The 20,261-nt window shown below is 43.6% G+C and overlaps 2 protein-coding genes and 1 long non-coding RNA gene across 42 annotated transcripts; 2 read left to right on the plus strand and 1 right to left on the minus strand.

The window, feature by feature from the left end:
- The first annotated feature begins 929 nt into the window (after positions 1 to 929).
- Positions 930 to 14,966, plus strand: LOC100824518. Of its 40 annotated transcripts, none has more exons than XR_002959859.1 (18): positions 930 to 1,202; positions 1,291 to 1,431; positions 1,963 to 2,268; positions 2,351 to 4,330; positions 4,524 to 4,663; positions 4,769 to 4,830; positions 5,586 to 5,679; positions 8,301 to 8,423; positions 8,984 to 9,231; positions 9,334 to 9,778; positions 9,876 to 12,790; positions 12,890 to 12,959; positions 13,039 to 13,168; positions 13,264 to 13,376; positions 13,490 to 13,556; positions 13,655 to 13,710; positions 13,926 to 14,359; positions 14,653 to 14,966. It is a non-coding gene; the product is annotated as an uncharacterized LOC100824518 (long non-coding RNA). The 40 variants fall into 40 exon arrangements; XR_002959858.1 differs by having other exon boundaries at positions 14,659 to 14,966; XR_002959862.1 differs by lacking the exon at positions 14,653 to 14,966 and having other exon boundaries at positions 931 to 1,202; positions 13,926 to 14,045; positions 14,139 to 14,401.
- Positions 14,967 to 15,878: 912 nt separating this feature from the next.
- Positions 15,879 to 17,274, minus strand: LOC100828921 (peroxidase 2). The gene is made up of 2 exons (XM_003575393.4): positions 16,567 to 17,274; positions 15,879 to 16,455 (listed from the first exon to the last, which is right to left on the minus strand). Exons 1-2 carry the CDS (start codon positions 17,165 to 17,167, stop codon positions 16,100 to 16,102), a joined length of 957 nt encoding a protein of 318 aa, XP_003575441.1. The 5' UTR covers positions 17,168 to 17,274; the 3' UTR covers positions 15,879 to 16,099.
- A 1,811-nt stretch (positions 17,275 to 19,085) lies between these two features.
- On the plus strand, positions 19,086 to 19,878 carry LOC100829219 (mavicyanin). The gene has a single exon (XM_014902586.2). The coding sequence runs from the start codon at positions 19,165 to 19,167 to the stop codon at positions 19,732 to 19,734; it is 570 nt and encodes a 189-aa protein (XP_014758072.1). The 5' UTR covers positions 19,086 to 19,164; the 3' UTR covers positions 19,735 to 19,878.
- Positions 19,879 to 20,261: the final 383 nt, after the last annotated feature.

A 20,261-nucleotide genomic window follows, 5' to 3' on the forward strand; every position in this document is an offset into this window, starting at 1 on the left:
GTTTTGTTTAGAGGAAAAGAGTCGTGGATTAGATGCCTGGACAATGGACATCTTTATAATCCCCACTGAGGTGTGCAATGAATATTTGCAAACTACACATTCAGGCGGTTCACGTTATCATCCACCTCACCAACCACAGCATTCACATCATGCAACTGACAAGCAATTCATTTTGGTCACCGGAAGAGCCACCGCCCGGCCAGTTAGGGCAATTGCCCGGGCTCCAGCACGTTATATACACTATCAATCAGTGTTGATTGAGTGATTTAAGGTTGATTTTGTTGGGCAAATATATATGAGAATGGCCACTTGCTGGATCTGCCTGGGCATCGGGAGCCGCCTGTGGACAATTCAATGTTTTTAGCACCCAATATTTTTCATCTAAATATTTCACCAAATACTCATTTTTTTGTAGGAATTGCGAATATTCAGGTTCCGTAGCTTCTCTTCTTTCATTTTTCTGAAATAGTCAGCGTTCATGTACATAAAAAAATGCTCATATTATTTTGCTGTATATGCGTTTCCTATGACAAAGTAGTTTGGTTCTACAATATTCATATTTCTTTTACATTTGATCATTTTATTATCACTAGTTTGTAACATCAAATGCGAAAATGCAAATAGAATTTTTTCCCTGCTACGCGCGGAATCATCTAGTCAGGTAGAATATTCGGCACGCTTGATCTAATCTAGTTTAGTGATCTTGGCTTAGATATGGCCTACGTCATCACTTTCCAACACAATTTCTCCCGACGTTGCTCTCGAAGTCTTGATCCCGTGCTATCATGGAGTACCAGTCTGAATCCCGGATGGTGGGCTCTTCCGGTGACATGGGCCGTTCCCGTGGGCCTTCAGCAACGTACCGAGTGACGGTACCGTTTCTTCTCCAGGCCGAGGCGTCGTTGCCGTTTTCATTTTCTCTCCCGACGTTTCTTTTCTTCCCATGTCTGTTGCCCTTCCAATCCAAACCCATCTCCCCCTACACCCCAGAGTCCCCGGCCCTTGGGTTCACCCGTCGCCCCGCCTCCGCCGCCATGATGCCCCAGCCACCGCCGGCCCCGCAGCAGGCGCCGCGCCGACCAGCGCGCCATGGCGCAGTGGGGCACCATCCTGCCCCCATGCCGCCGCGCCATGGCGCAGTGGGGCAGTTCTACTGTTTGTCAAGATCGAGTTGACTGCAACAATTTTGATTCATGACCGAGGTGAACGAGCCGCCAGTCTTTTACTTTAAAAACCTAGCCAATTTTTCCTTCGATCACCACATCTGAGCTACCTGCTACTGCTTCCCAGACGGACTCTCACAAAGATACTACTCCATCGCCTGCAAATTCCAAGATCAGCACCGGGACTGGAATGAATGAGTGCATGACACGTGCAATGGCCATCTGCTTGAAGATCTTGCCCGTACTAACATCATCAAGGGTATTGCAGGTGGATTTTCTCTGTGATTTTTGCATCGGAGCTTAGTTTACATGTTTATTTAATTATAATCATCCTGAAAGGCGTCGTCTTCCAATGAGATGCTAACGTTTAGCGTGCATGTTCCTTGGATTCCTGTCAATGGTTTCTTTGCCAGCTCGCTGCATCTTTCTGGAATAAGTTATGTTATTGCATTCATCCTTGTCTTCTTTTTGCTGCACTGTTCGAAGTTAGAGGGGCATTCTCGATTTTTATCCTAAATCCTAAATCTAATTAAAAGGAGGATTTCATGCAGCAGGTGGAATGGAATTCCATAATTCCATTGTACATATATCTGATCAATGATGTTCAGCTTTCTTGCAATCGTGTGCTGACATTTGGAAAAGGGCAGTCAGTCAATTTGTCAAAAAATATACGACAACAATCTTTTTTTGTGGGAGAATGAATACCAACCGAATTGTTCCAGCAGATTTCAACTATTTATGCATTACAAGAGAAATTAAAAAAGATGTGTTTGATGGGGCTTATGGTTCCAATTTTCAGAGAGACCAGGGAGGCGAGTTTTCATAAAGGACATGACTGAGATTTGGTCTCTCCATGTAAAATGGTGTTTTCCAGAAAAGGAAAAAAAAACATTGACACTACACAAGCAGGATTGGGGCAGCTATCGAGGAGGGCCATTTATACATATCAGGTATACATTGTTGCAATATTACTTTGTTTAATTTAGATTTATATTGTGTTTTTTATTTATAGGGACATCAATGGTGTTCCCCATTAGAACAATACATTGACACTACACAAGCAGGATTGGGGTGGCTATCGAGGAGGGCTATTTATACATATCAGGTATACATTGTTGCAATATTACTTTGTTTAATTTAGATTTATATCGTTTTTTATTATAGTATGAATGTTTTATATCTTTCAGTTTCTAAACAACTGAACTCAGAAGTTTGAAATTCTCCAAGGAGGACCATTGGTTCCCTCTTCACCAAGATGTGTTTACTGCAGTATATATAATTTTCGTTTTACTTCTTGCTTATAAATAACCATCTCTATAATGATTCTCTCATAACAACCTGTTTTGACTAAATCCTAAGTATTTGCAAAATCGAATGTTCTTTGCCATACACGTTTACATATATCGTTAGTATATAATTTCTACGCATGTTTCCCGCGGCAACGTGTGGGGTATTATCTAGTTCGTTAAGATGTCCAGACTACAATTTTTTTTCCTCAAAAGACCCGGTTCAAGTTCCAGGGCCAGGAGGCCGGATTTAGCGAAAGAAACTACATTGGGTTTAGAGAGGATAAAAATTGAGTATAAAATACTACTACCTTCGTTTTTAAACATAAGTAGTTTTGCTTTAACTCAAATTTCTTAAAATTTGAACAAGTTTACGGAAAAAATATACTAATATCTGCAATACTAAAAAGTATCCTAGGAAACTATATACATCGTGAGGGATTTAATGAAACTAATTTAGAGTTATAGAGGTTCATAGATTTTTTTTTACAAACTTGGTCAAACTCGAAAGATAAACTTAGAACATCTGATATTCAGGAACAGAGGGAGTAGCATATTTTTGTTTTCTCAAATACTATGCAATTTGCTCTTGATATATTTTAGAGGGCACATGGCCCTTGCTTGCCCTTCCCTCTCTTGTTTTCTTTCCTACACACGTGTCCTGGATTATATTGGTAAACCATAGGTTTTCTACCTGGTTATCATCTTCTACAAGCGTGGCGTTTCTTTATACTAATAAGGTAGAGTTCAACGTTGAGGTGGATTATGATAATCTAGCCTCGTCAACCAGATTTTGTCACTTTTTTTTGTTTTCCTGACAAACTTTTACCGCTATTTCATGTGTATTTTTCCACGGTAGATTATAAAGTAAATTCAGCACGACATTGTTCAGTAACCGGAAACTGAGCCGAAGGTGTCCATGCATTGCTACAGGGCAATACAAAGATATATATCAATTTAAATTGCTGTTCACTTACGAAATACACTAGTCAAGCACGATTATACAACGGTAGGCTGGTAGGTCTCCCGGTTATGTTGGGAATCTATGTACACACAACTTGGGTTTGGGAATGAGATAGTAGAATTTTAAAAGATCATGTGTGTAACAATGTCAAGCAAGTCAAAACAAATTAAATAAATTTTTGGTGATTTTCAAGAAGCACTAAGCTAGAGCATAACAAATGGTGAAACGGAAGTCGGAGAATATGGATTGACTAGAGTTGATATTGAAGACTCGACAAGAGAAATTTAAGTTGTTACTTCTCGGCGTCACAAGGCCTAACAGGAGCTGATGAAGATGGCTTCTATGGCAAAGGCAACATAGTCAATGAGGTTATGTAGAGTTTGGACGGTGGTACTCCTCGACCAGAAGGCGTGGAGCCAGCTTGTCTGTTGTCAAAGATTTTTTTCTTTAAAAAAGTGTACTCAATGTTTTTTTCCTTGAGGAAAGAGATAATCCAAGCTGGGTTTTTTCCCCGAGGGAACAGATAGCCATTGTTTTCTTTTTCGAGGAAAGATATCTTACCTTGAATTTTTTCCATTGAGGCAAGAGATAATAAATATCGAGAGATACTTTTTAGGCAAGATATAATCGTATTTTTGTTTGAATTAGATAATCCACCTTGATTTTTTTTTCTCTAAGACGCCTAATCTTTTCTGATTTAAAAAGCCCGTCTCTCTTTCTCCGTTTCGAAGCAGAAGCACACACCAGTTCACGTCGCCTCTTTCTAACCCCCAACCTATCATATCCCAATCCCATCCCACCTGATCTAAAACCCTAGATCCCGAGAATATGACGGATTGTTGAGGTCATGGAAGACCAAAGGGAATTCGACCATGCCAAGAGAGCCGCCATTGGATATCATATCATCCTCTACGAAGGTACGAGGAATTTGTATGTTTTATTCTTCTGGTCTTGTGATCTACGTGTGTTAGGAATTTTATATACAGACTCCCATGTGCCATGGCAAGCAAGCTAACAGTGCTGCTCGGATAGTAATATTATTATTATGTATTCCTTGTTGCTTTTATGTTGTTGGACCAATGGTGTAATTTGTGCTGTGCTCGATCCCAGAAGTTTGCCAATATCTGAGCAAAGAAAAGAAATGGAAGTGGAAATCCAGATGAGGATTTGCTTGCTGACGAAGATTTTATTGCCAGTCCAAAAACTCCCGAAACAACCAAGGGTGCTGCTCCTTCAACTCCCATGTCATGGTATGATCTCAATAATAAACATTCTCTTCTTTTTCTTGTTGCATATTATAACGTTGGTCTTAAGTCCAATTCATGTTAATGCGCTCTGAAAAAACACTCTTCTAGGACTGTGGATGAGCAGGACAACAAGAGCAAGAAGAAAAGGAAAGACATGGGAGGGACCCAAGGTATAATTTTACAAAGAGAATGCACTTGCTCCAGCTTCTTTATGTGTCAACTATTTATTTTTCTTCTGTACAAATTGTCGCAAACACACCACTCCAATGGGCATCTCTCCACTGATGTTGTATTAACCGGCAATATCAATACTAACTTCAAACTCTTGAAGTTGCCAATCAATAACAGAATTAAGGCATTCTATTTGTAGTGTTGGAGGTTTGTCTTGTTTGTCATTTGCCATGGTTTATGCCGATTGACATATTGCTCATTCATATTTTCATTTTCAATGTGATGTTCTTTACAGAATGTATTTGCCTTCTCTAGAAGTGTGTTCCATCAAATCTCCCTTAGTTCTTGCAGCTCATTCCTTGTTGACTTCACACATGACATGGCATTTAGGATGTTTTGATCATTCTTTTGTAAAGACTATGACAAAGTATTTGCACTTCCTAATATATGCAGTGTCATATGCAAATAAATGCAAAGTCAAAGGTTTCAAAGTATGCTGCAAGACCACTTGCCTGGCTTTTCTTATCACTTTTGCCTTCCTTCTCAATATATTTCAAATATGAAACAATAGCCGGGTACATTTTCACTAGAGTTGAGAGGGTTCTGTAGTGTGAACCCCAACGCGTGTCACCAGCTCTTTGAAGAGTTTGCTCTTGATTTAACCCTGTGCCACTGCATGTCCGTCCACTTCCTATGGCTTTTTGTACCTCCTCTAGATGTTTCTCCTTAATCATGTCTTTTATTTTGCATGAAGGTCCAACCATATTAAACAAAAGGGAGATCATCTGGAAAAAATCTGCAATATCTTCATCCTTCTTTGCTACTGCCACAATAACCAATTGGTGCTGGTGAGCAAAACAATGCACATATGCTGATCTTTTTTTTTTTGCAATATCTTGGCTTCCAAGCCATTGAACTCACCACGCATGTTGCTTGCCCCATCGTAGCATTGGCCTCTCACCTGTTTTATGCTAAAGCCAATATCAGTGAATAATTTTTGAAGAGCAGTCTTGAGACATATTCCTGATGTTTCCTTCACATGTACAACCGCAACCAGCCGTTCAATGATAAATGCATCTTTGCTAAGATACCTCAAGACAACAACCATTTGCTCTTTGTCAGACACATTGGAAGCCTCGTCAATCAGCAAACAGAACACATCACCTCCAATTTCTTCAGTAATAGAATTTATAGTTATCTCAATCATAGCTTGTAAGAAAACAAAAACAATACATAACTGAATTTAATCATGATATTACCTTTGCAAAATAACTAGTAATTTCCTTTTGAATATCCCCACATATCCATTGACAATTTTCTGGAGCATTTCTAATTGCCTTCTGAATATCATCATTTTGATTTCCCAAAGTCTGTACCAACTCTCAAAGTTTCCTTTATTTTTGCACTCTTTTGATTCATCATGGCCTCGAAAAGCTAACACGCCTCTAACACCATGTCGAGAAATATGATCGGTACAGGAAACCAGTAAGAAAACATAACGTCGTTAGACAAAATATTTGCAAGCAAACTAACTGAACATTTATAAGATACTTACAAATAGCAACAGTGCATTTCCTTTTATTGTTCATGAAGCTAGTTTCACTCCCTCTTCTTTCCATCTCATGATACCGGCTATCGAAAAGTCCACAGAGAAATCGCACAACCATAGCTCATTCAGTTTAGCAGGCCACAAGGGATCGAAAAACTCTTTGTTCATAGACAAAGTGGCATTTGGGGTCGCGAGGTGACCCAATACCAGAATCAAGTATGTCCTCACTTGGTTATCACCCTGGAGCCCGTTAAGTTTGCCCGACAACGAAGACAATGTAAGAGACCTATTCTTATTATCAACACCTGACTTGGTTTTATACGCTTGTTTAGCTGGGCAATGACGCCTTCCAACGATGACTCAAATCCTGAACTAAGCGGCTAATAGAGAGCAAAGAGTCTCAAAGCGTTGCTGCCACGGTTGACGCCAAGAGCGTTTGTGGAGCCCACGCCGGTGCCGTCCGGTGTGTTCTCCGTGCGGCTGAGGTAAACGTTGACGCGTTCAGTCAAGTTGGGGCGCTGCGACAGCGGCGGCTGCTAGTGACGACGTGCTCGAGATGGTGTATACCACGGGGAGCGACGAGGACATCGCCGTCATGTTCCAACTGGCCAGCACTGTCGTGCATCGCACCGAGGGCGCGTTCCGCAGGGAGCTCTGCGGGCTGCTGCAGTTGGTGCCGCAGTTCCGTGCCCTCGGGATCACCGACGACCAAGATTGGGACACCTTGCTGTCGGCTGACGCAGTGTCGAACATCCTCGCCAAGGCCTGGCGGGCTCATCGCCTAATGACCTTCAAATTCGATGTGACCCTGCGCCGTCATGTCATTCTGGACCGCGAGGTTGTGCTCTTGATGGCATGAAAGAAGAGGGTTGCGACAATGAGTGAGCATGACGGCGGCAAGATGGGCAATGACAAATGTGCGATCTGCCTCAAAACTTTAGCAGGAGATCGGTCCATGTCGGTGGAGCTGTAATTCGATGTGACCCTGAGCCGTCATGTCATTCTGAACTGTGAGGTTGCGCTCTTGATGGCATGAAAGAAGAGGGTTGCGACAACGAGTGAGCATGACGGCGGCAAGATGGGCAATGACAAATGTGCGATCTGCCTCAAAACTTTAGCAAGAGATCGGTCCATGTTTGTGGAGCTATAGGAGTGCAAGCACGCATTCCACTGCAACTGCATTCCCGAATGGTTTTCGGAGGTCACCATGTGCCCGGTGTGTCCTCATGATCTAAGAATTAGGAAAACCAAATGACCAATGTCACATTGACTTACGTCAAACCAAATCAGTCTCGAAACATGATAGTAATTGCGTAAACTTACAAGTAAGTCAAAATGTTAATACAGAGAGGTTGTTGCCATTACAATATCTCATTTTTTGTTCACTCGAACACCGTGGAGAATCAGTAAGCAAAATTGCAAGATATAAACTAAACAATCACCTTTAAGAATGACGAGTTGATACCCATTTATTCTTCTGGAGTACTCAAGAGAGGCTGGTATGACACTCCTGAAAATAATATATCACTATATTTATCTTCTACATCTGGAATAACTCGAGGGACCTCATTAAGTAGTCGTTTTTTCTTTTCTTCTCGGGCCCTGTTTTCAATATCCTGTCTTCAGTGCACTCAAACATTGTAAATTTCAGTTAAGGATATAACTGTCAAACTTCCTACCTTAAAACTTACAAGTAATGTGAAGTAATGTTTGAGCGCATTGAAGACCAAAGGATATTGAAAACAAGGGCTGAGCAAAAAAAAAACGACTGCTTGATGAGGTCCCTCGAGTTAATCCAGATGTAGAAGATAAATATAGTAACATCATTTTCAGCATCAGAGGAGTGTCGTATCAGGACTCTTAAGTACTCTAGAAGAATAAATAGATACCAACTCATCATTCTTACTTTATATCTTGCAGGTTTGGTCACTGATGTTCTGCGCCTGAAAAGATGGTGATTCTGCTGTCCCATTCTTGTAATATAGTGTTTGGCTGGACAAACAGATCCTCCACGGTGTTCGAGTGAACAGAAAATGAGCTACTGTAATGGCAACAACCCCTCTATTAGCATTTTGACTTTTAAGTTTAAGCAATTGCTATCATGTTTTGAGACTTTGATTTGGTTTACCGTAAGCCAATGTGACATTGGTCATTTGGTTTTCTCATATCAAAGCCCTCTCTCAATGTATAGGTTCTTTATCTTGCAGTGCCTCAGGATACCAAGAACGCACACATCCCTTTGGCTACAATGATATCAACCCAAACGATTACAATAGTGGTCCGTCTGCACCCAAACCAAATTAAGCCGGTACAAGACACCAAGCATACAAACTAGTTTTCCTCAAACAGCTTACAGGCTACGCTTGACAATTTAGATAATCTTCTGCATGACATAGAATTTGATATCGTGGCGACACATTGGGCACGTGGTGGCCTCCGAAAACCATTCGGAAATACAATTGTAGTGGAATGCGTGCTTGCACTCTGGCAACTCCATGAACATGGATTTGGGACATCGCTCGAAAGGCGCGCCGTTGCCCAGCTATATGAGCGTATAAAACCGAGTCAAGTACTGATAATAGTCTCATACATTGTCTTTGCAGCCGGGCAAGCTTAAGAGGGCTCCAGGGTGCTAACCTAATGAGGACATATTTTCTTCTGGTATTGGGTCACCTCGCAGCCCCTAATGCCACTTTGTGTAAGAACAAAGAGTTCTTCAGTCCCTTGTGGCTTCTTAAGTAGAGGAGCTAAGGTGGTGCGATTTATCAGTGGAATTTTTGGTAGCCGGTGTCATGAGACGGAAGGGACAGGGAGTGAAACCAGCTTTGGCAACAATAAAAGGAAATGCACTGTTGGTATTTGTAAATATCTTATAAATCTTCAGTTCTCAAGTAGTTTACTTGCAAATAGTTTGTCTAACAACGTTATGTTTTTTTACTGGTTTCCCGTACAGATCATATTTCTCGACTTGGTGGTGTTAGAGACGTCACTAGCTTTTCGAGGCCACGATGAATCAAAAGAGTCGAAAAATAAGGGAAACTTTCGAGGGTTGGTATAGACTGGGAAATCAAAATGATACTAAATTCATGGTGCCAATTTGGATGGGATTGCCGATTTTGCTAAATTAATGGTGCAAACAAATAAGCATAATACTTTTCATTTGGTCTATCAACTTCTTAAGTTAGTATTGATATTGCCGGTTGCTACAACATCAATTGAGAGATGTTTTTCATCTATGAATGTTCTCAAGAAAAAATTGCGTAATGAAATGGGTGACCAATTCATGAGTGATTGTCAAATTTGCTATGTGGAGAAAGACATGTTTTCTACATTTACCAATGAAGACGTGATTAATGTTTACAAGAAAGATGAGAAAGCGACAAGGAAAACTTGGAGATGTGAGTGATTTACACAGGCCTGACTTTTTATATATTTAACCTAATTGTATTTATTTTAATACTTGTAAAATTAACACTATCGTTTTTTATTTTTCAGGAAGAGCAAAACTGTCCCCAAAAAGCTACAAACTTGTTTATTCACTATGTTTCATATATGTAAAAAGGTGGTTATAGAATTTCATTCAACCGGTATGTCTTTGTCCTTTAGTTTTAATGTGATGATTATACATGATATGTTATTTTCATTTTTTATGCTCCTTTGAGTGGTATACTCTTGTTTAGAGATGGTCTAAGATCGTAAAATAGTATAGTTAGTTTATGCCCAAATTTTGAACGAACCCATGGACCAAAATTTCTGGCTCCACCCCTCCTACTACGTCGGTGTTGTTCTTCCAAATATAATGGTGCCATTGTATATTTACGAGGGTATTTTGCTAATTTTATTGAAGGATGGTAAAAATCTATTGGTGTGGCTCTATTGTAGGTTAATTCGGCCTTGGGTTTGAGTCCTCGTCCTCAATACACCATCACACCCACTCGTATAAACTACACCTTCGTCTACATAAATCGCATGTGCTGCAATAGATTCCTGCCACTACACCATTCACGTACAAGGAGTTGCTAGTGGAGGTGTCGCAAGGGTCACGAATAGTCAGACTGAATTTTGGGTTTACCGGAGGTCCGGAGCAGGTGCATACTTTTTTTTCCAGAGCACGAGAAACACTAGTGTTATCTAGATATGTGTAAGCGCAAACTTCCTAGAATATCAAATCACCAAGGTCGACATTCCATCTTGAAAGCTTAGGGAGTTCCTACTCGAGCGAAGTTACCAAGGACGCTGAAAAGCATGCAGATTGCCAGTTGAGAGGTTGGGAAGCACATAGACATCCTAAAAAATATACGAAGTAGCATGAAGGTGATGGATTCTTTGTGTGGTATTTCTTTGTCTATCCGCATGAAGTATGACATGGATCGGGGATTTCATAATTATCGGGAGACGAAGCTCCTCTCTTAGAGGATGTAACCTCCCAAGGACATTGACAATTCTGAACCTCCAATCCAGACCGTCCTTCATGTGCGAAGACCATGGGTCTATCACATGAGATGCAATGTCACACATAATCCTTTCCTTCATGTTTCTAGACACTTCTCGCAAATTCTATGCTTCGGTCGAGAAGGAACTCATATTAAACTCTTGAGATGCCATGTCAGCCTTGTAGATTTGATATACTAGGATTTTGTGGCTATGCATATTTGGATGACAACGATCTTCTGTTTCTCGTCCTCTCGAAGTTATTTTTGTATGCGGACTGGCTTTGCCTTGGTGAACTCGTCATCCAATCAACGATCTGGTGCGGTGCATCGTCCAAAAACTCATGGAATTTACCGATAGAACTTAACACTATCTTTGCCTTTGTGGCGTACCTCACGTTGAGACCGATGCCATCGTAGAATCTAGCTATAGCAACAGGGAGGACTTACATAAATGAAGGCGCCAATGAGGTGGTACGACGGTTCATCGCACCTAATTTGTTGGCGCCTAGCGATATCTATATGCCTACCTATCTAAAAAATACGTAAGATTCCCTTTGCCACGCGTTTTCGTTGTTCGTCAAGCCCCTGATCTCGCTCCGTCTTTGTTCGCTCCCTTCGTCCACGTCCTGTCTTCGTTCGTTGGTTCATCCAACCCTTCGCCCCAAAGTGGAGGCTCAGGTCCGCCACCGATTGATTTCTTCTGCTCCCCCGATCTTCGTTCCACCTCCTTCTCCTGGGCCTTGCAGCCCATCGCCCTCCCTGTCCCCAGCCATGCCAGCAGAGCGGCCCTGCCCCCGACGATCTCCTCAACTGGAGTGCCAAACGGAGGCACCGGCAGCAGGCCGGGCCAGTGGTACTAACCTCGTCGGCATCGTAGTGAGAGATGGCAGAGGTCTCGCCAGCCGTGAGATGTCGTCGGCCGCTGCCTCCATCCGTGGTGTTTCTGATGAAAGTAAATTTCAATGCAGTAGGACAGATTCTCCAATATCCCCATGGTAGCATACAGGAGACCGCGCCACCAAATATATTTTCGAAAAATGAAATGCAGCTAGGTAAGTGAGTACCTTGATTTTTCAGGCCGAATGGAATACATGTATATGTACAGTTGAGTTTTCTCCATTGGAAAAATTTTCAGCCACCAGATGGGTACACCAAACGCAGGTTGCAGATTTACAAACTGACTAGATTTTTTATAGATTTCCTTTGTTTGCAGCTTCATATAGCAGGAGGCACATATGTGATAATTTCAAGAGTGTCAAGGTTAGAGATGGAATTGACTTTTTGCTATCTACAATATCTTCTCTGCCTCTTATATATATGTTCTGAAGTTGCCCTTTTTTATTTGAAAAAATTGTACATCAACAATTCGAAAAAAATGGTGATCACCGTAACTACAGATTTAGCTTCTGACTTGAATTTACTGATTTCATTAATTTGCTGATTCATATAGTAGGATGCCATCATTTGGATATTACTGTTGTAGTCTTAAGTGTCACACTTACAGATGGAATTTACTTTTTCTATATCTATGCCTCCTACATCTATGCCTCCTACATAAACATTCTGAAGTTGCCAGGTTAGTGTTCATATCTTTGGGAGGCATGTGAGAACCAAATTAGATACTCTGGTTTATCATCATTTCTTGCTCTTCAAATTGTAATGACACTGCAAGAGATGACAAGAATTGCGAAAGATATGGCAGGTTGTTGATGTATTATAAATCTTACTCATGTTCGTGTCTAAATGAACTCTTCTGATACGGCCAGAAGAGTTTTGCTCTCAGGGACGACAGGTAGAGTTGTTCCTGGATGCTGATGTGATGTGTTCTCTGTATTTAATTATACAGAAAAACTGAGATAAAACTGTTGCTCTGGGGAGAGCGAGCTGAAGAATTTGAGGATGATCTGGTTCAACAAATGGGACGGGAATCTGCAGCGGTTGCTATTTTTGTGGTTGTTCTCATGAAATCTTACAGTAGTGAGTCCATGAACAATTTAATTTTGGAATTCATCCTTTTAATTTTTGTTCCAGCAAATGGTTTGTTACATGACAACTGAATTTGTTATGATGAGACAGTGACCAGAGGCTCGGTGTGCGGGTGGTACCTGAACGAGGATTTACCAGAGATTAACAACTGCTTTGAAAGGTCGGTGTTCTTCTCTGCCTGCGACTTGTCTATTCTCCCATGTTCCACATAGCATGACAACTTTTTGTGATTACTTAAGATTTGGTGACCAGCTTCAAAAGGTTCAGTGGATAAGCATTGGAAAGCAATTTACACCCGTTCGATCAAGGGTTGACCTTCCAATTAAGACAGTTGCCGAGCTTACATATATGGATCCCTGGGAAACGGAGGTGCCACTCTTTCTATTTCTTAAGCGCCATTGTATGTCACATAACCTTCCAATTTTTTTAGCAAAGGATAATTAAGTTTAGAAATAATAACACAGGAAGGATAGTGGAAAAGCAGATAAGTTTGGTTTCCAAACTGCCGGTGATAACGACATAAATCCTCTTACTCCGACACGGCTACGTTTGTCTAATCCTTCTTCCCGATGTCAGGGTAATGATCCAAAAAAATTAAGAATTATCTAGTTTTTCTCGTTGCATTTATATTGTTCATCAGTTGCTTCCTCAAAAGGATCGATCAAACTGATTCTAGTCATTTGATTCTAGTTTATGACGAATCTGATCAGGAGAACAATAACAAAAAGGAAAAGCGAAAACATGGGAGAGATGCAAGGTAGAAACTTGAGAAAACTGGTTCATATATGCGGTTGATTAATCATTAACGTTTCTCGTGCGGATGCCCTCACTAACAAGCGTGGTTTGTTGGTTCAGGCCGTGAGAATGCCAAGTCCGCCTTCATGTGGGTCAGTTTAAATGCAGATGAGAAGGTTTGTCAAATTACTTACCGAGTTACGTTAGTGCTTCTGAAATGAGCACACTGCACGAATGCTAATTATGTAATGCTGTTTACCTTAGCAAAATTATCGTTGGATACATAATTGCAATTGGTTCCAGTAGATGAACCCAGTCCTATTGAACATCCTCAGATTTGTTATCTTTGTACAGACCACAAATAAATGTATTTTTACATGAAAATATACAGATATGTAGCATACGTCTTCATGAAGTTTGGACTGCAGAGAGCATTGGATCCCGGGAACCAAAATGGATTTCCTCTGGGCTAGTCCCTTCATGCCGGACCAACAACAATCAAGCCCAGCAAGTAGCCTGTCAATAACAACTGCCTTCGACGTCCGCAGCGGCCCAACCTCTGATAAGCTTTTTTTTTTGTTTTTGCGGGTTAACCTCTCATAAGCTTGGTGGTGCACGATGCTGGAGCTGCCAAACAGGCAACCGCACCTCTTCAGCCTGTCCGATCTCTAGCTTCTTTGTGTACCCCTCAACCTCAAGGCACCAACAGTCCTCCTACGGATGATCGAGCGGCGCCCATCGTATTGTGCATCTTGAGTTTTCCTCCGGTTCGACTTCGAGCTGGGCCTTATGGAGTACAGATCTACGAACCGCTTTTGCAAAAAGGTAGACCAATATAATTTAATTTTTCGCTAGTCCTATATCTAATATGATATCTGTTCCTAATTAATTCGCGTCGGAAATTTTGCAAAAAATCTTTGTTATTTCCTGAAATCGACCTGCAGGTCATGTTCTATCAGAACTTTTGCAAAAAAAAACGCGCAGTACACGTTCAATTGAAGATGTATAATGCAGGTTGATCTCATAAATTAATAGATTTTTTTTTTCAAAATGGCTGGGCGGAACTGAGCTAAATAATTAGATCGGTGTGCATTTGTACTTATTTGCACATATTGAAGCGGCAGGCATTTATATCATCCCAAGTCAGGACAAAGGTGTGGCCAGCTGATGTAGCCTTATGGATGGAGTACAGACCGGCAGATCGCCGCTGGAAATTGCAACCAAACCACTCATACGTGCGCATCGATCACATGGCTGTCCATGTGTCATGCTGCATGCACACCACGCCAGCTGCAGATCACATATCCCCACCGCCAAGTCGCCAACAGACTCACACAGACGCTATCTATATATGAACACCTCTCCCAAAATCTCAATCTGTCTTGCACTCTTCTGCTTCGACAACAGCAACTAGCTAGGACATCATCAGATTACAGTACTAGAACAAACCATGGCGCTTCTTCTGCTGCACGCTTTGCTGTTGGCAAGTGCAGCAACGGGGATGAGGCTAACCAACACCGGATCCGGATCAGCTGCTGCAGCATCAACAAGCGGCAACGCCGCCACCAGTGTAGAACTGCATCCTCTGCCGATCTACGGAGGCCCTCCGCCGTCGTCGTACACACCGTCGCCGGGTGCACCGGCAGCCCCCGCGGGCATGCCGCAGCAGCCGCCGTGCCCGCCGCCGCCGGCGGCGGTCGTTTGCTGCGGCGGCGGAGGCGTTGCTGGCGGCCAGACGGGCCAGGGCCAGTACACGCCTCAGCAGCCGCAGCCGCAGCAGCAGCCGTCCAACTACGCACCTCCTGGCAGCTACATGCCGTACTACAACAAGTCTGCGTCTCCTCCTTCGGCGCTGATGCCTGCTCCTGTCGCCGCCGTTGCTTGCTTCGCGGCCGTGGCTTATCTCCTGTTGTGGGTTCTGGTCTAGGTGAATGCTCTGGGTAATTGATGTCGTCCCAAATAAATTAAGTGAAAACTTGAATATTTCGGCATTTATGTATAGTAGTTATAGATGCAATATGTATACTTGGAAATTGGAATCAGGAAATCCTTTGCAAGTACTAATATTTGTTCTATTTTTCATGCAAAAGAGCTTGTCCTCTTTTATATGTAGTATAAAGATCAGTGTATTTTTCGTCTCTCTACTGTTGTCGAAGTGTGGACTTCATCTTAACTCTTTTTCGGGACAAACTTTGTCCCTCAACGATCAATAAGGGGTAAATTTCATCGTGCTGGTTTTAGGTTGGTCAAAGCCGGATTTGACCCGACGTTGCATGGGTTGTTGGTGTCTTTGCCATGCCGGGAAATGATGCGATGAAATTTTTCATGGGAAGGGATGGTGGGGTTCACGAAAGTAGCCATATGACCATATAATCTCTTGAAGTGTAAATACATGTAGTGGAGGAAGAACATTTACATTTGTTTTTGAAGACAAGAAAAGAAGAACACTTTACAGTTAGAATGAAATGAAAGAATGATCTTAGCAAGCACCACAATTGGTAGAAGACAAGAAAAAGAACAAAAATCAAATTTTATCTTCATGAAACACCATCAATCTCGTTCTCTTCAGTAGTGTTTCCTGTTGACCCTCCTGCAGTTGTTCCTGACCTCGCCATCCTTCCCGGTCAGCAGACCGATGTTCCCCATCTTGATCATGGACGCGGCGAAGTTCTTGAAGAAGTCCTTCTCGCTGTGGGAGAACCAGAGAACAATAGGCGCCGTGGTCGTGGCCGCGGCGGGGTCGGTCAGCATCACTTGGTCCGACGCGATCTGCGCGCGGCCGCGCAAGAGATTGCCGTAATACTTGTTGTCAAAGACGTCGGGAGTAGCCTGGTCCAGGTTCTCCAACGCTTCGTCAGCCTGCCCCGCCGTGCAGTTCTGCAGCGTGAACTGACACTGCACCCGCCCAAATGTGTGCGCTCCTGCAAAAATTAGCACCGATTAATCAGTTTAAAGATGTCGCAGTCTGTAAACATTCTGAATATTTCGAGATTTGATTGTGTAACTTGGTACGTAGGTCCTAGAATGTTTACCTTGGAGGGCGACGAGGTCAGTGTTGTCAAGGCCGAAGTTTCTGAACTTCTCCTGAAGAGTCTCAAGGGGGTCGAAGGGGCTTGGGAGATCGTTGGCACTCTCAATATTGGTGCTCGTGCCGTCACGGCGGCCAAGAAGCACTCTCCAGTGTGGCCCTCCAGCCAATTGGACGGAGACCTCGGACGCAATGGCGAGGATGTCGGCGCAGGAGACGACGCCGGGGCAGGCCTGCTCCAGAGCGCGCTTGATGTCATCGACCACGGGGAACCCGCGCGCCGAGTTGTCGTTGGCGGGGACTCCCTTCTCGCTCTGGATCATCATCTGGAGGTCATCGTCGAGAAGAATCGAGCCGTCGCAGCCCTGGACGAAGCAGTCGTGGAAGTGGAGCCGGATGAGGCTGGCCGGGATGCGCGCGTCGGCGACGCGGGCGTCCTGGATCACGCGCCGGACTATGTCCTGCACGCCGGGGCAGGACTTGTCGTAGAACGTCGAGCTCAGACCTCCTTTGGAACCATGGCCGTGAGCTGATCCGATTGTCAGTGCTAGTAGCAGCACTGCTACTGTCACCAAGAAGCTGCAGCGGGTGAAGGAGGCGGCCATGTGTCGGAACTGGATGTTTAGAATTGAAGAAGCTGATCTTGTCTGCTCTGCCGAATTGGAGAGAGATGTCTAAGAGATGGATTGATGTGAGGGAAGCTTAACGCAATGGAAGCTATTTATACTCTTTTTCTCTTGAAAAGTACATCATCGTGTTGAACCTTTAGTTTTCAGGAGGGATGTATGGGCACGCGTTTGACATGTTCGTGCGTGCGCATGTGTTTTGTCAAGTTGAGTATATTTGGCATGCACTGCCGATTGGCTGCCGCAGCCTTCCTTTTGCTGCACGCGCCACGCGGTTGCTCATGTTAAGTTATTTTACGGCGACAGAAGAGGTCATCATGGATCCATGCCATTGCACTATCATATATCATATTGTAGTTGGTATTATTACTTAAATGAGGGCGTGCCGTGGTGGGACAAGGAAAAATGTGTTGGCAGGTTGCTTCATTGACTCGTATGGTACACCATCAGTACTATTGCCGTTTTCCACGAAAGTGTTGAGACCGGGTCATAAAGTTATTAGTGGATAAATTAAGAAACACACGAGTTGGTTGGTGTGCCTCTATTTTCAATCTGTGTAGTCTGTTGGGAAATAAGGACGAAGCAAGGCAAAAACAGGTCAAGGGGTCATCTCTCCTATATTGATTTATCTTTCATAAATAAGCATGCATTCATATTGATTTATTGAAGATATTCCTAATTTCATCGAGTCAGTAAGTCAGTTCATAGTAGTGTCAGCTTTTTTTTTGAGAATTAGTGTCAGCTTTTACAGCCGCTACAGCTTCTTGTGATACAATTTGAGAAGCTGGTCTGGGCTAGATGGCCAACAGGCCGCCCCGTCCAGGCCCCAGGTAAACGGGCCTAGACCGGGCCCAGCGGCCCCAAAATGCATCCCCCTGGCCCAGGCGCAGCACGAAGCCCAGTCGGGCAGGCCCAGCTCGTTTAAGCCTGCCGGGCCTGTCAAATAGACCATGCTCGTCCAGCCCAACAATGAGATAAACCAAAAAAGCGCTAATTGGACCCAGCCCCAACAAGGAGAAGAAAAGAAAAAGAAAAGAAAAATGCTAATTGGGCTAGCCCAGCAAGAGAAGATGCCAAAAAAGTAAAAGAAAAGGAGGAAAAGAGGCCCAGGCCCATCTGCTGGAGGCCCGTTATGGGAATATGTTGTTCTTGATGTCCCAGATCTGCACAGAAGTCCCCTCAAAAAAAAAAAAATCTGTACATAAGTGTTTGTAGTTTGGGATTGGTTGTTTTAAAGAAGCAAAATGGCCAAAATTCAGGATGTTTACCGAATTTCAGATCCATCAATTTGGTATTTTTGAAATATTTTTACAAATTACAGTGTGCAGCAAACTAGTATCAGCTAGTCAAAACATGGCAACAAAAAATACTGTCCGGTACTACACTTGGAATGCAGTCACTGTGCGGTAACTGAAATTACCAATACCGCCCGGTAACCAAAGACGTTGGCTCTACATCGTCACTGAGTGCAAACGAAGATTGACAAAGAGAATTGAAGGCGCCACAAGACAAGAAACAACTGATGATACTGTAGATGCCTGAGATGTCCAGTACTCTGGAACTAGAACGTTGATGGTTGATCAAACTGAGCTCAGAAGATGTCCCCTCTGCAGTCTTCATGACGACAAGATACAGTTTTATGTTCAGAATAGATAAAGAACAAGCATGCAGTACAGCTACCAACGAGGACCATTTCGGGTACGCGGAGCGCGTTTGCTATTGCTGTGAGGCCGGCATCCCGATTGATCGAGTCAGATATCAAGTTTTTTTAGCTAGGGAAGTCACACATCATTTGACCAGGTAGTATGTCCACACTGGTTACCAGGATACGCGTTGTACACCCAACAAACAAACACCTATATATACAGAGACCCCAGCATGGCCAGATATCGTCATCCCACACAACACCATCGATCCATCGTCTCTTTTGCTAGTCGACAACACACAAACTCACAAAATCCCTGATCATTCAAACCATGGCGACCAAAGCTCTCCTTCTCGTCGCCATGGCCGCAGCGGTGCTCGGGACTGCATCCGGCGCCACCCACACGGTGGGCGCGCCGGGAGGATCATGGGATCTCCAGACCAACCACGGCCAGTGGGCTTCCACCGTCAAGTTCCGCGCCGGTGACCAGCTGGTGTTCAAATACGCCCGGGCGGCGCACAACGTCCTGGAGGTGAGCAAGGCGGACTACGACGCCTGCTCAAACTCCAGCCCGCTCGCGTCCTTCCACACCGGCAACGACGTCGTCCCGCTCCCGGCTGCCGGCAACCGGTACTTCATCTGCGGCGTCCCCGGGCACTGCGACGGCGGCATGAAGGTCCGGGTTAACGTGCAGGCAGCGGCTTCTTCCACCGATGCCCCGTTGCCGGCGGGTCGCCGTGCGCTCTCGCCGGCATCGGCGCCCTTGCCGAGCGCGATCACACCTGCCGCTGGTGCCCAGGCGGTGCCTCCGTCGAGCTCGGCGGTGGCGGTCAGTGTTGGGTCCGTGGGTCTGTCTCTGGGTGGCATCTTGGCAGCGGCTGGTCTCATGGTCTTGTACTAGAATCAAGTCGATCAACACAAAGAATGTCGGTCACTATTGTTTTTAGTTTTTTTTTACACGTATAATTGATCATGTACGCTCGTTGCATTTGTATTTAGTATTTGTTTGTTACATATATACTTCAATTAACTTGATTGTGTTAAATTTGTTAGCTTTGTGGATATGGCATTTTTTGCGAAGGACCATCCATCTGTTATAATCATGGATAACAGTACAAAGAGTTCTAAAAGTAATAAAAGTTACAAATATGTTATTGGACCACTCAGCGATAGCGACGGGCACTAGAGCAAGCCGAAGGCGGGCCACCGTTTTTGCCCCTCCATCACCGGAGCCCTAAAAGTAATAAAATTTACAAATGTGGTATTGGACCACCTAGCAATAGTGACGAGCACTAGAGAAAGCCAAAGGCGGGCCACCGTTTTTGCCCCTCCATCATCGGAGCCCTAAAGTAATAAAAATTAAAGATATGTTATTGGACCACCTAGCGATAGCAACAAGCACTAAAGCAAGCCGAAGGCGGTCCATTG

Source organism: Brachypodium distachyon, chromosome 4 (genome assembly GCF_000005505.3).
Source record: "Brachypodium distachyon strain Bd21 chromosome 4, Brachypodium_distachyon_v3.0, whole genome shotgun sequence".
NCBI classification, from domain to species: domain Eukaryota; kingdom Viridiplantae; phylum Streptophyta; class Magnoliopsida; order Poales; family Poaceae; genus Brachypodium; species Brachypodium distachyon.

Excerpts from the sequence above, each read along its gene's own strand:
- LOC100828921 (XM_003575393.4), bottom strand. The coding sequence starts at position 17,167 with ATGGCCGCCTCCTTCACCCGCTGCAGCTTCTTGGTGACAGTAGCAGTG. Across the intron at positions 16,456-16,566 it reads TGACCTCGTCGCCCTCCAAG|GAGCGCACACATTTGGGCGG; the intron begins GTAAACATTCTA and ends TAATTTTTGCAG.
- LOC100829219 (XM_014902586.2), top strand. The coding sequence starts at position 19,165 with ATGGCGACCAAAGCTCTCCTTCTCGTCGCCATGGCCGCAGCGGTGCTC.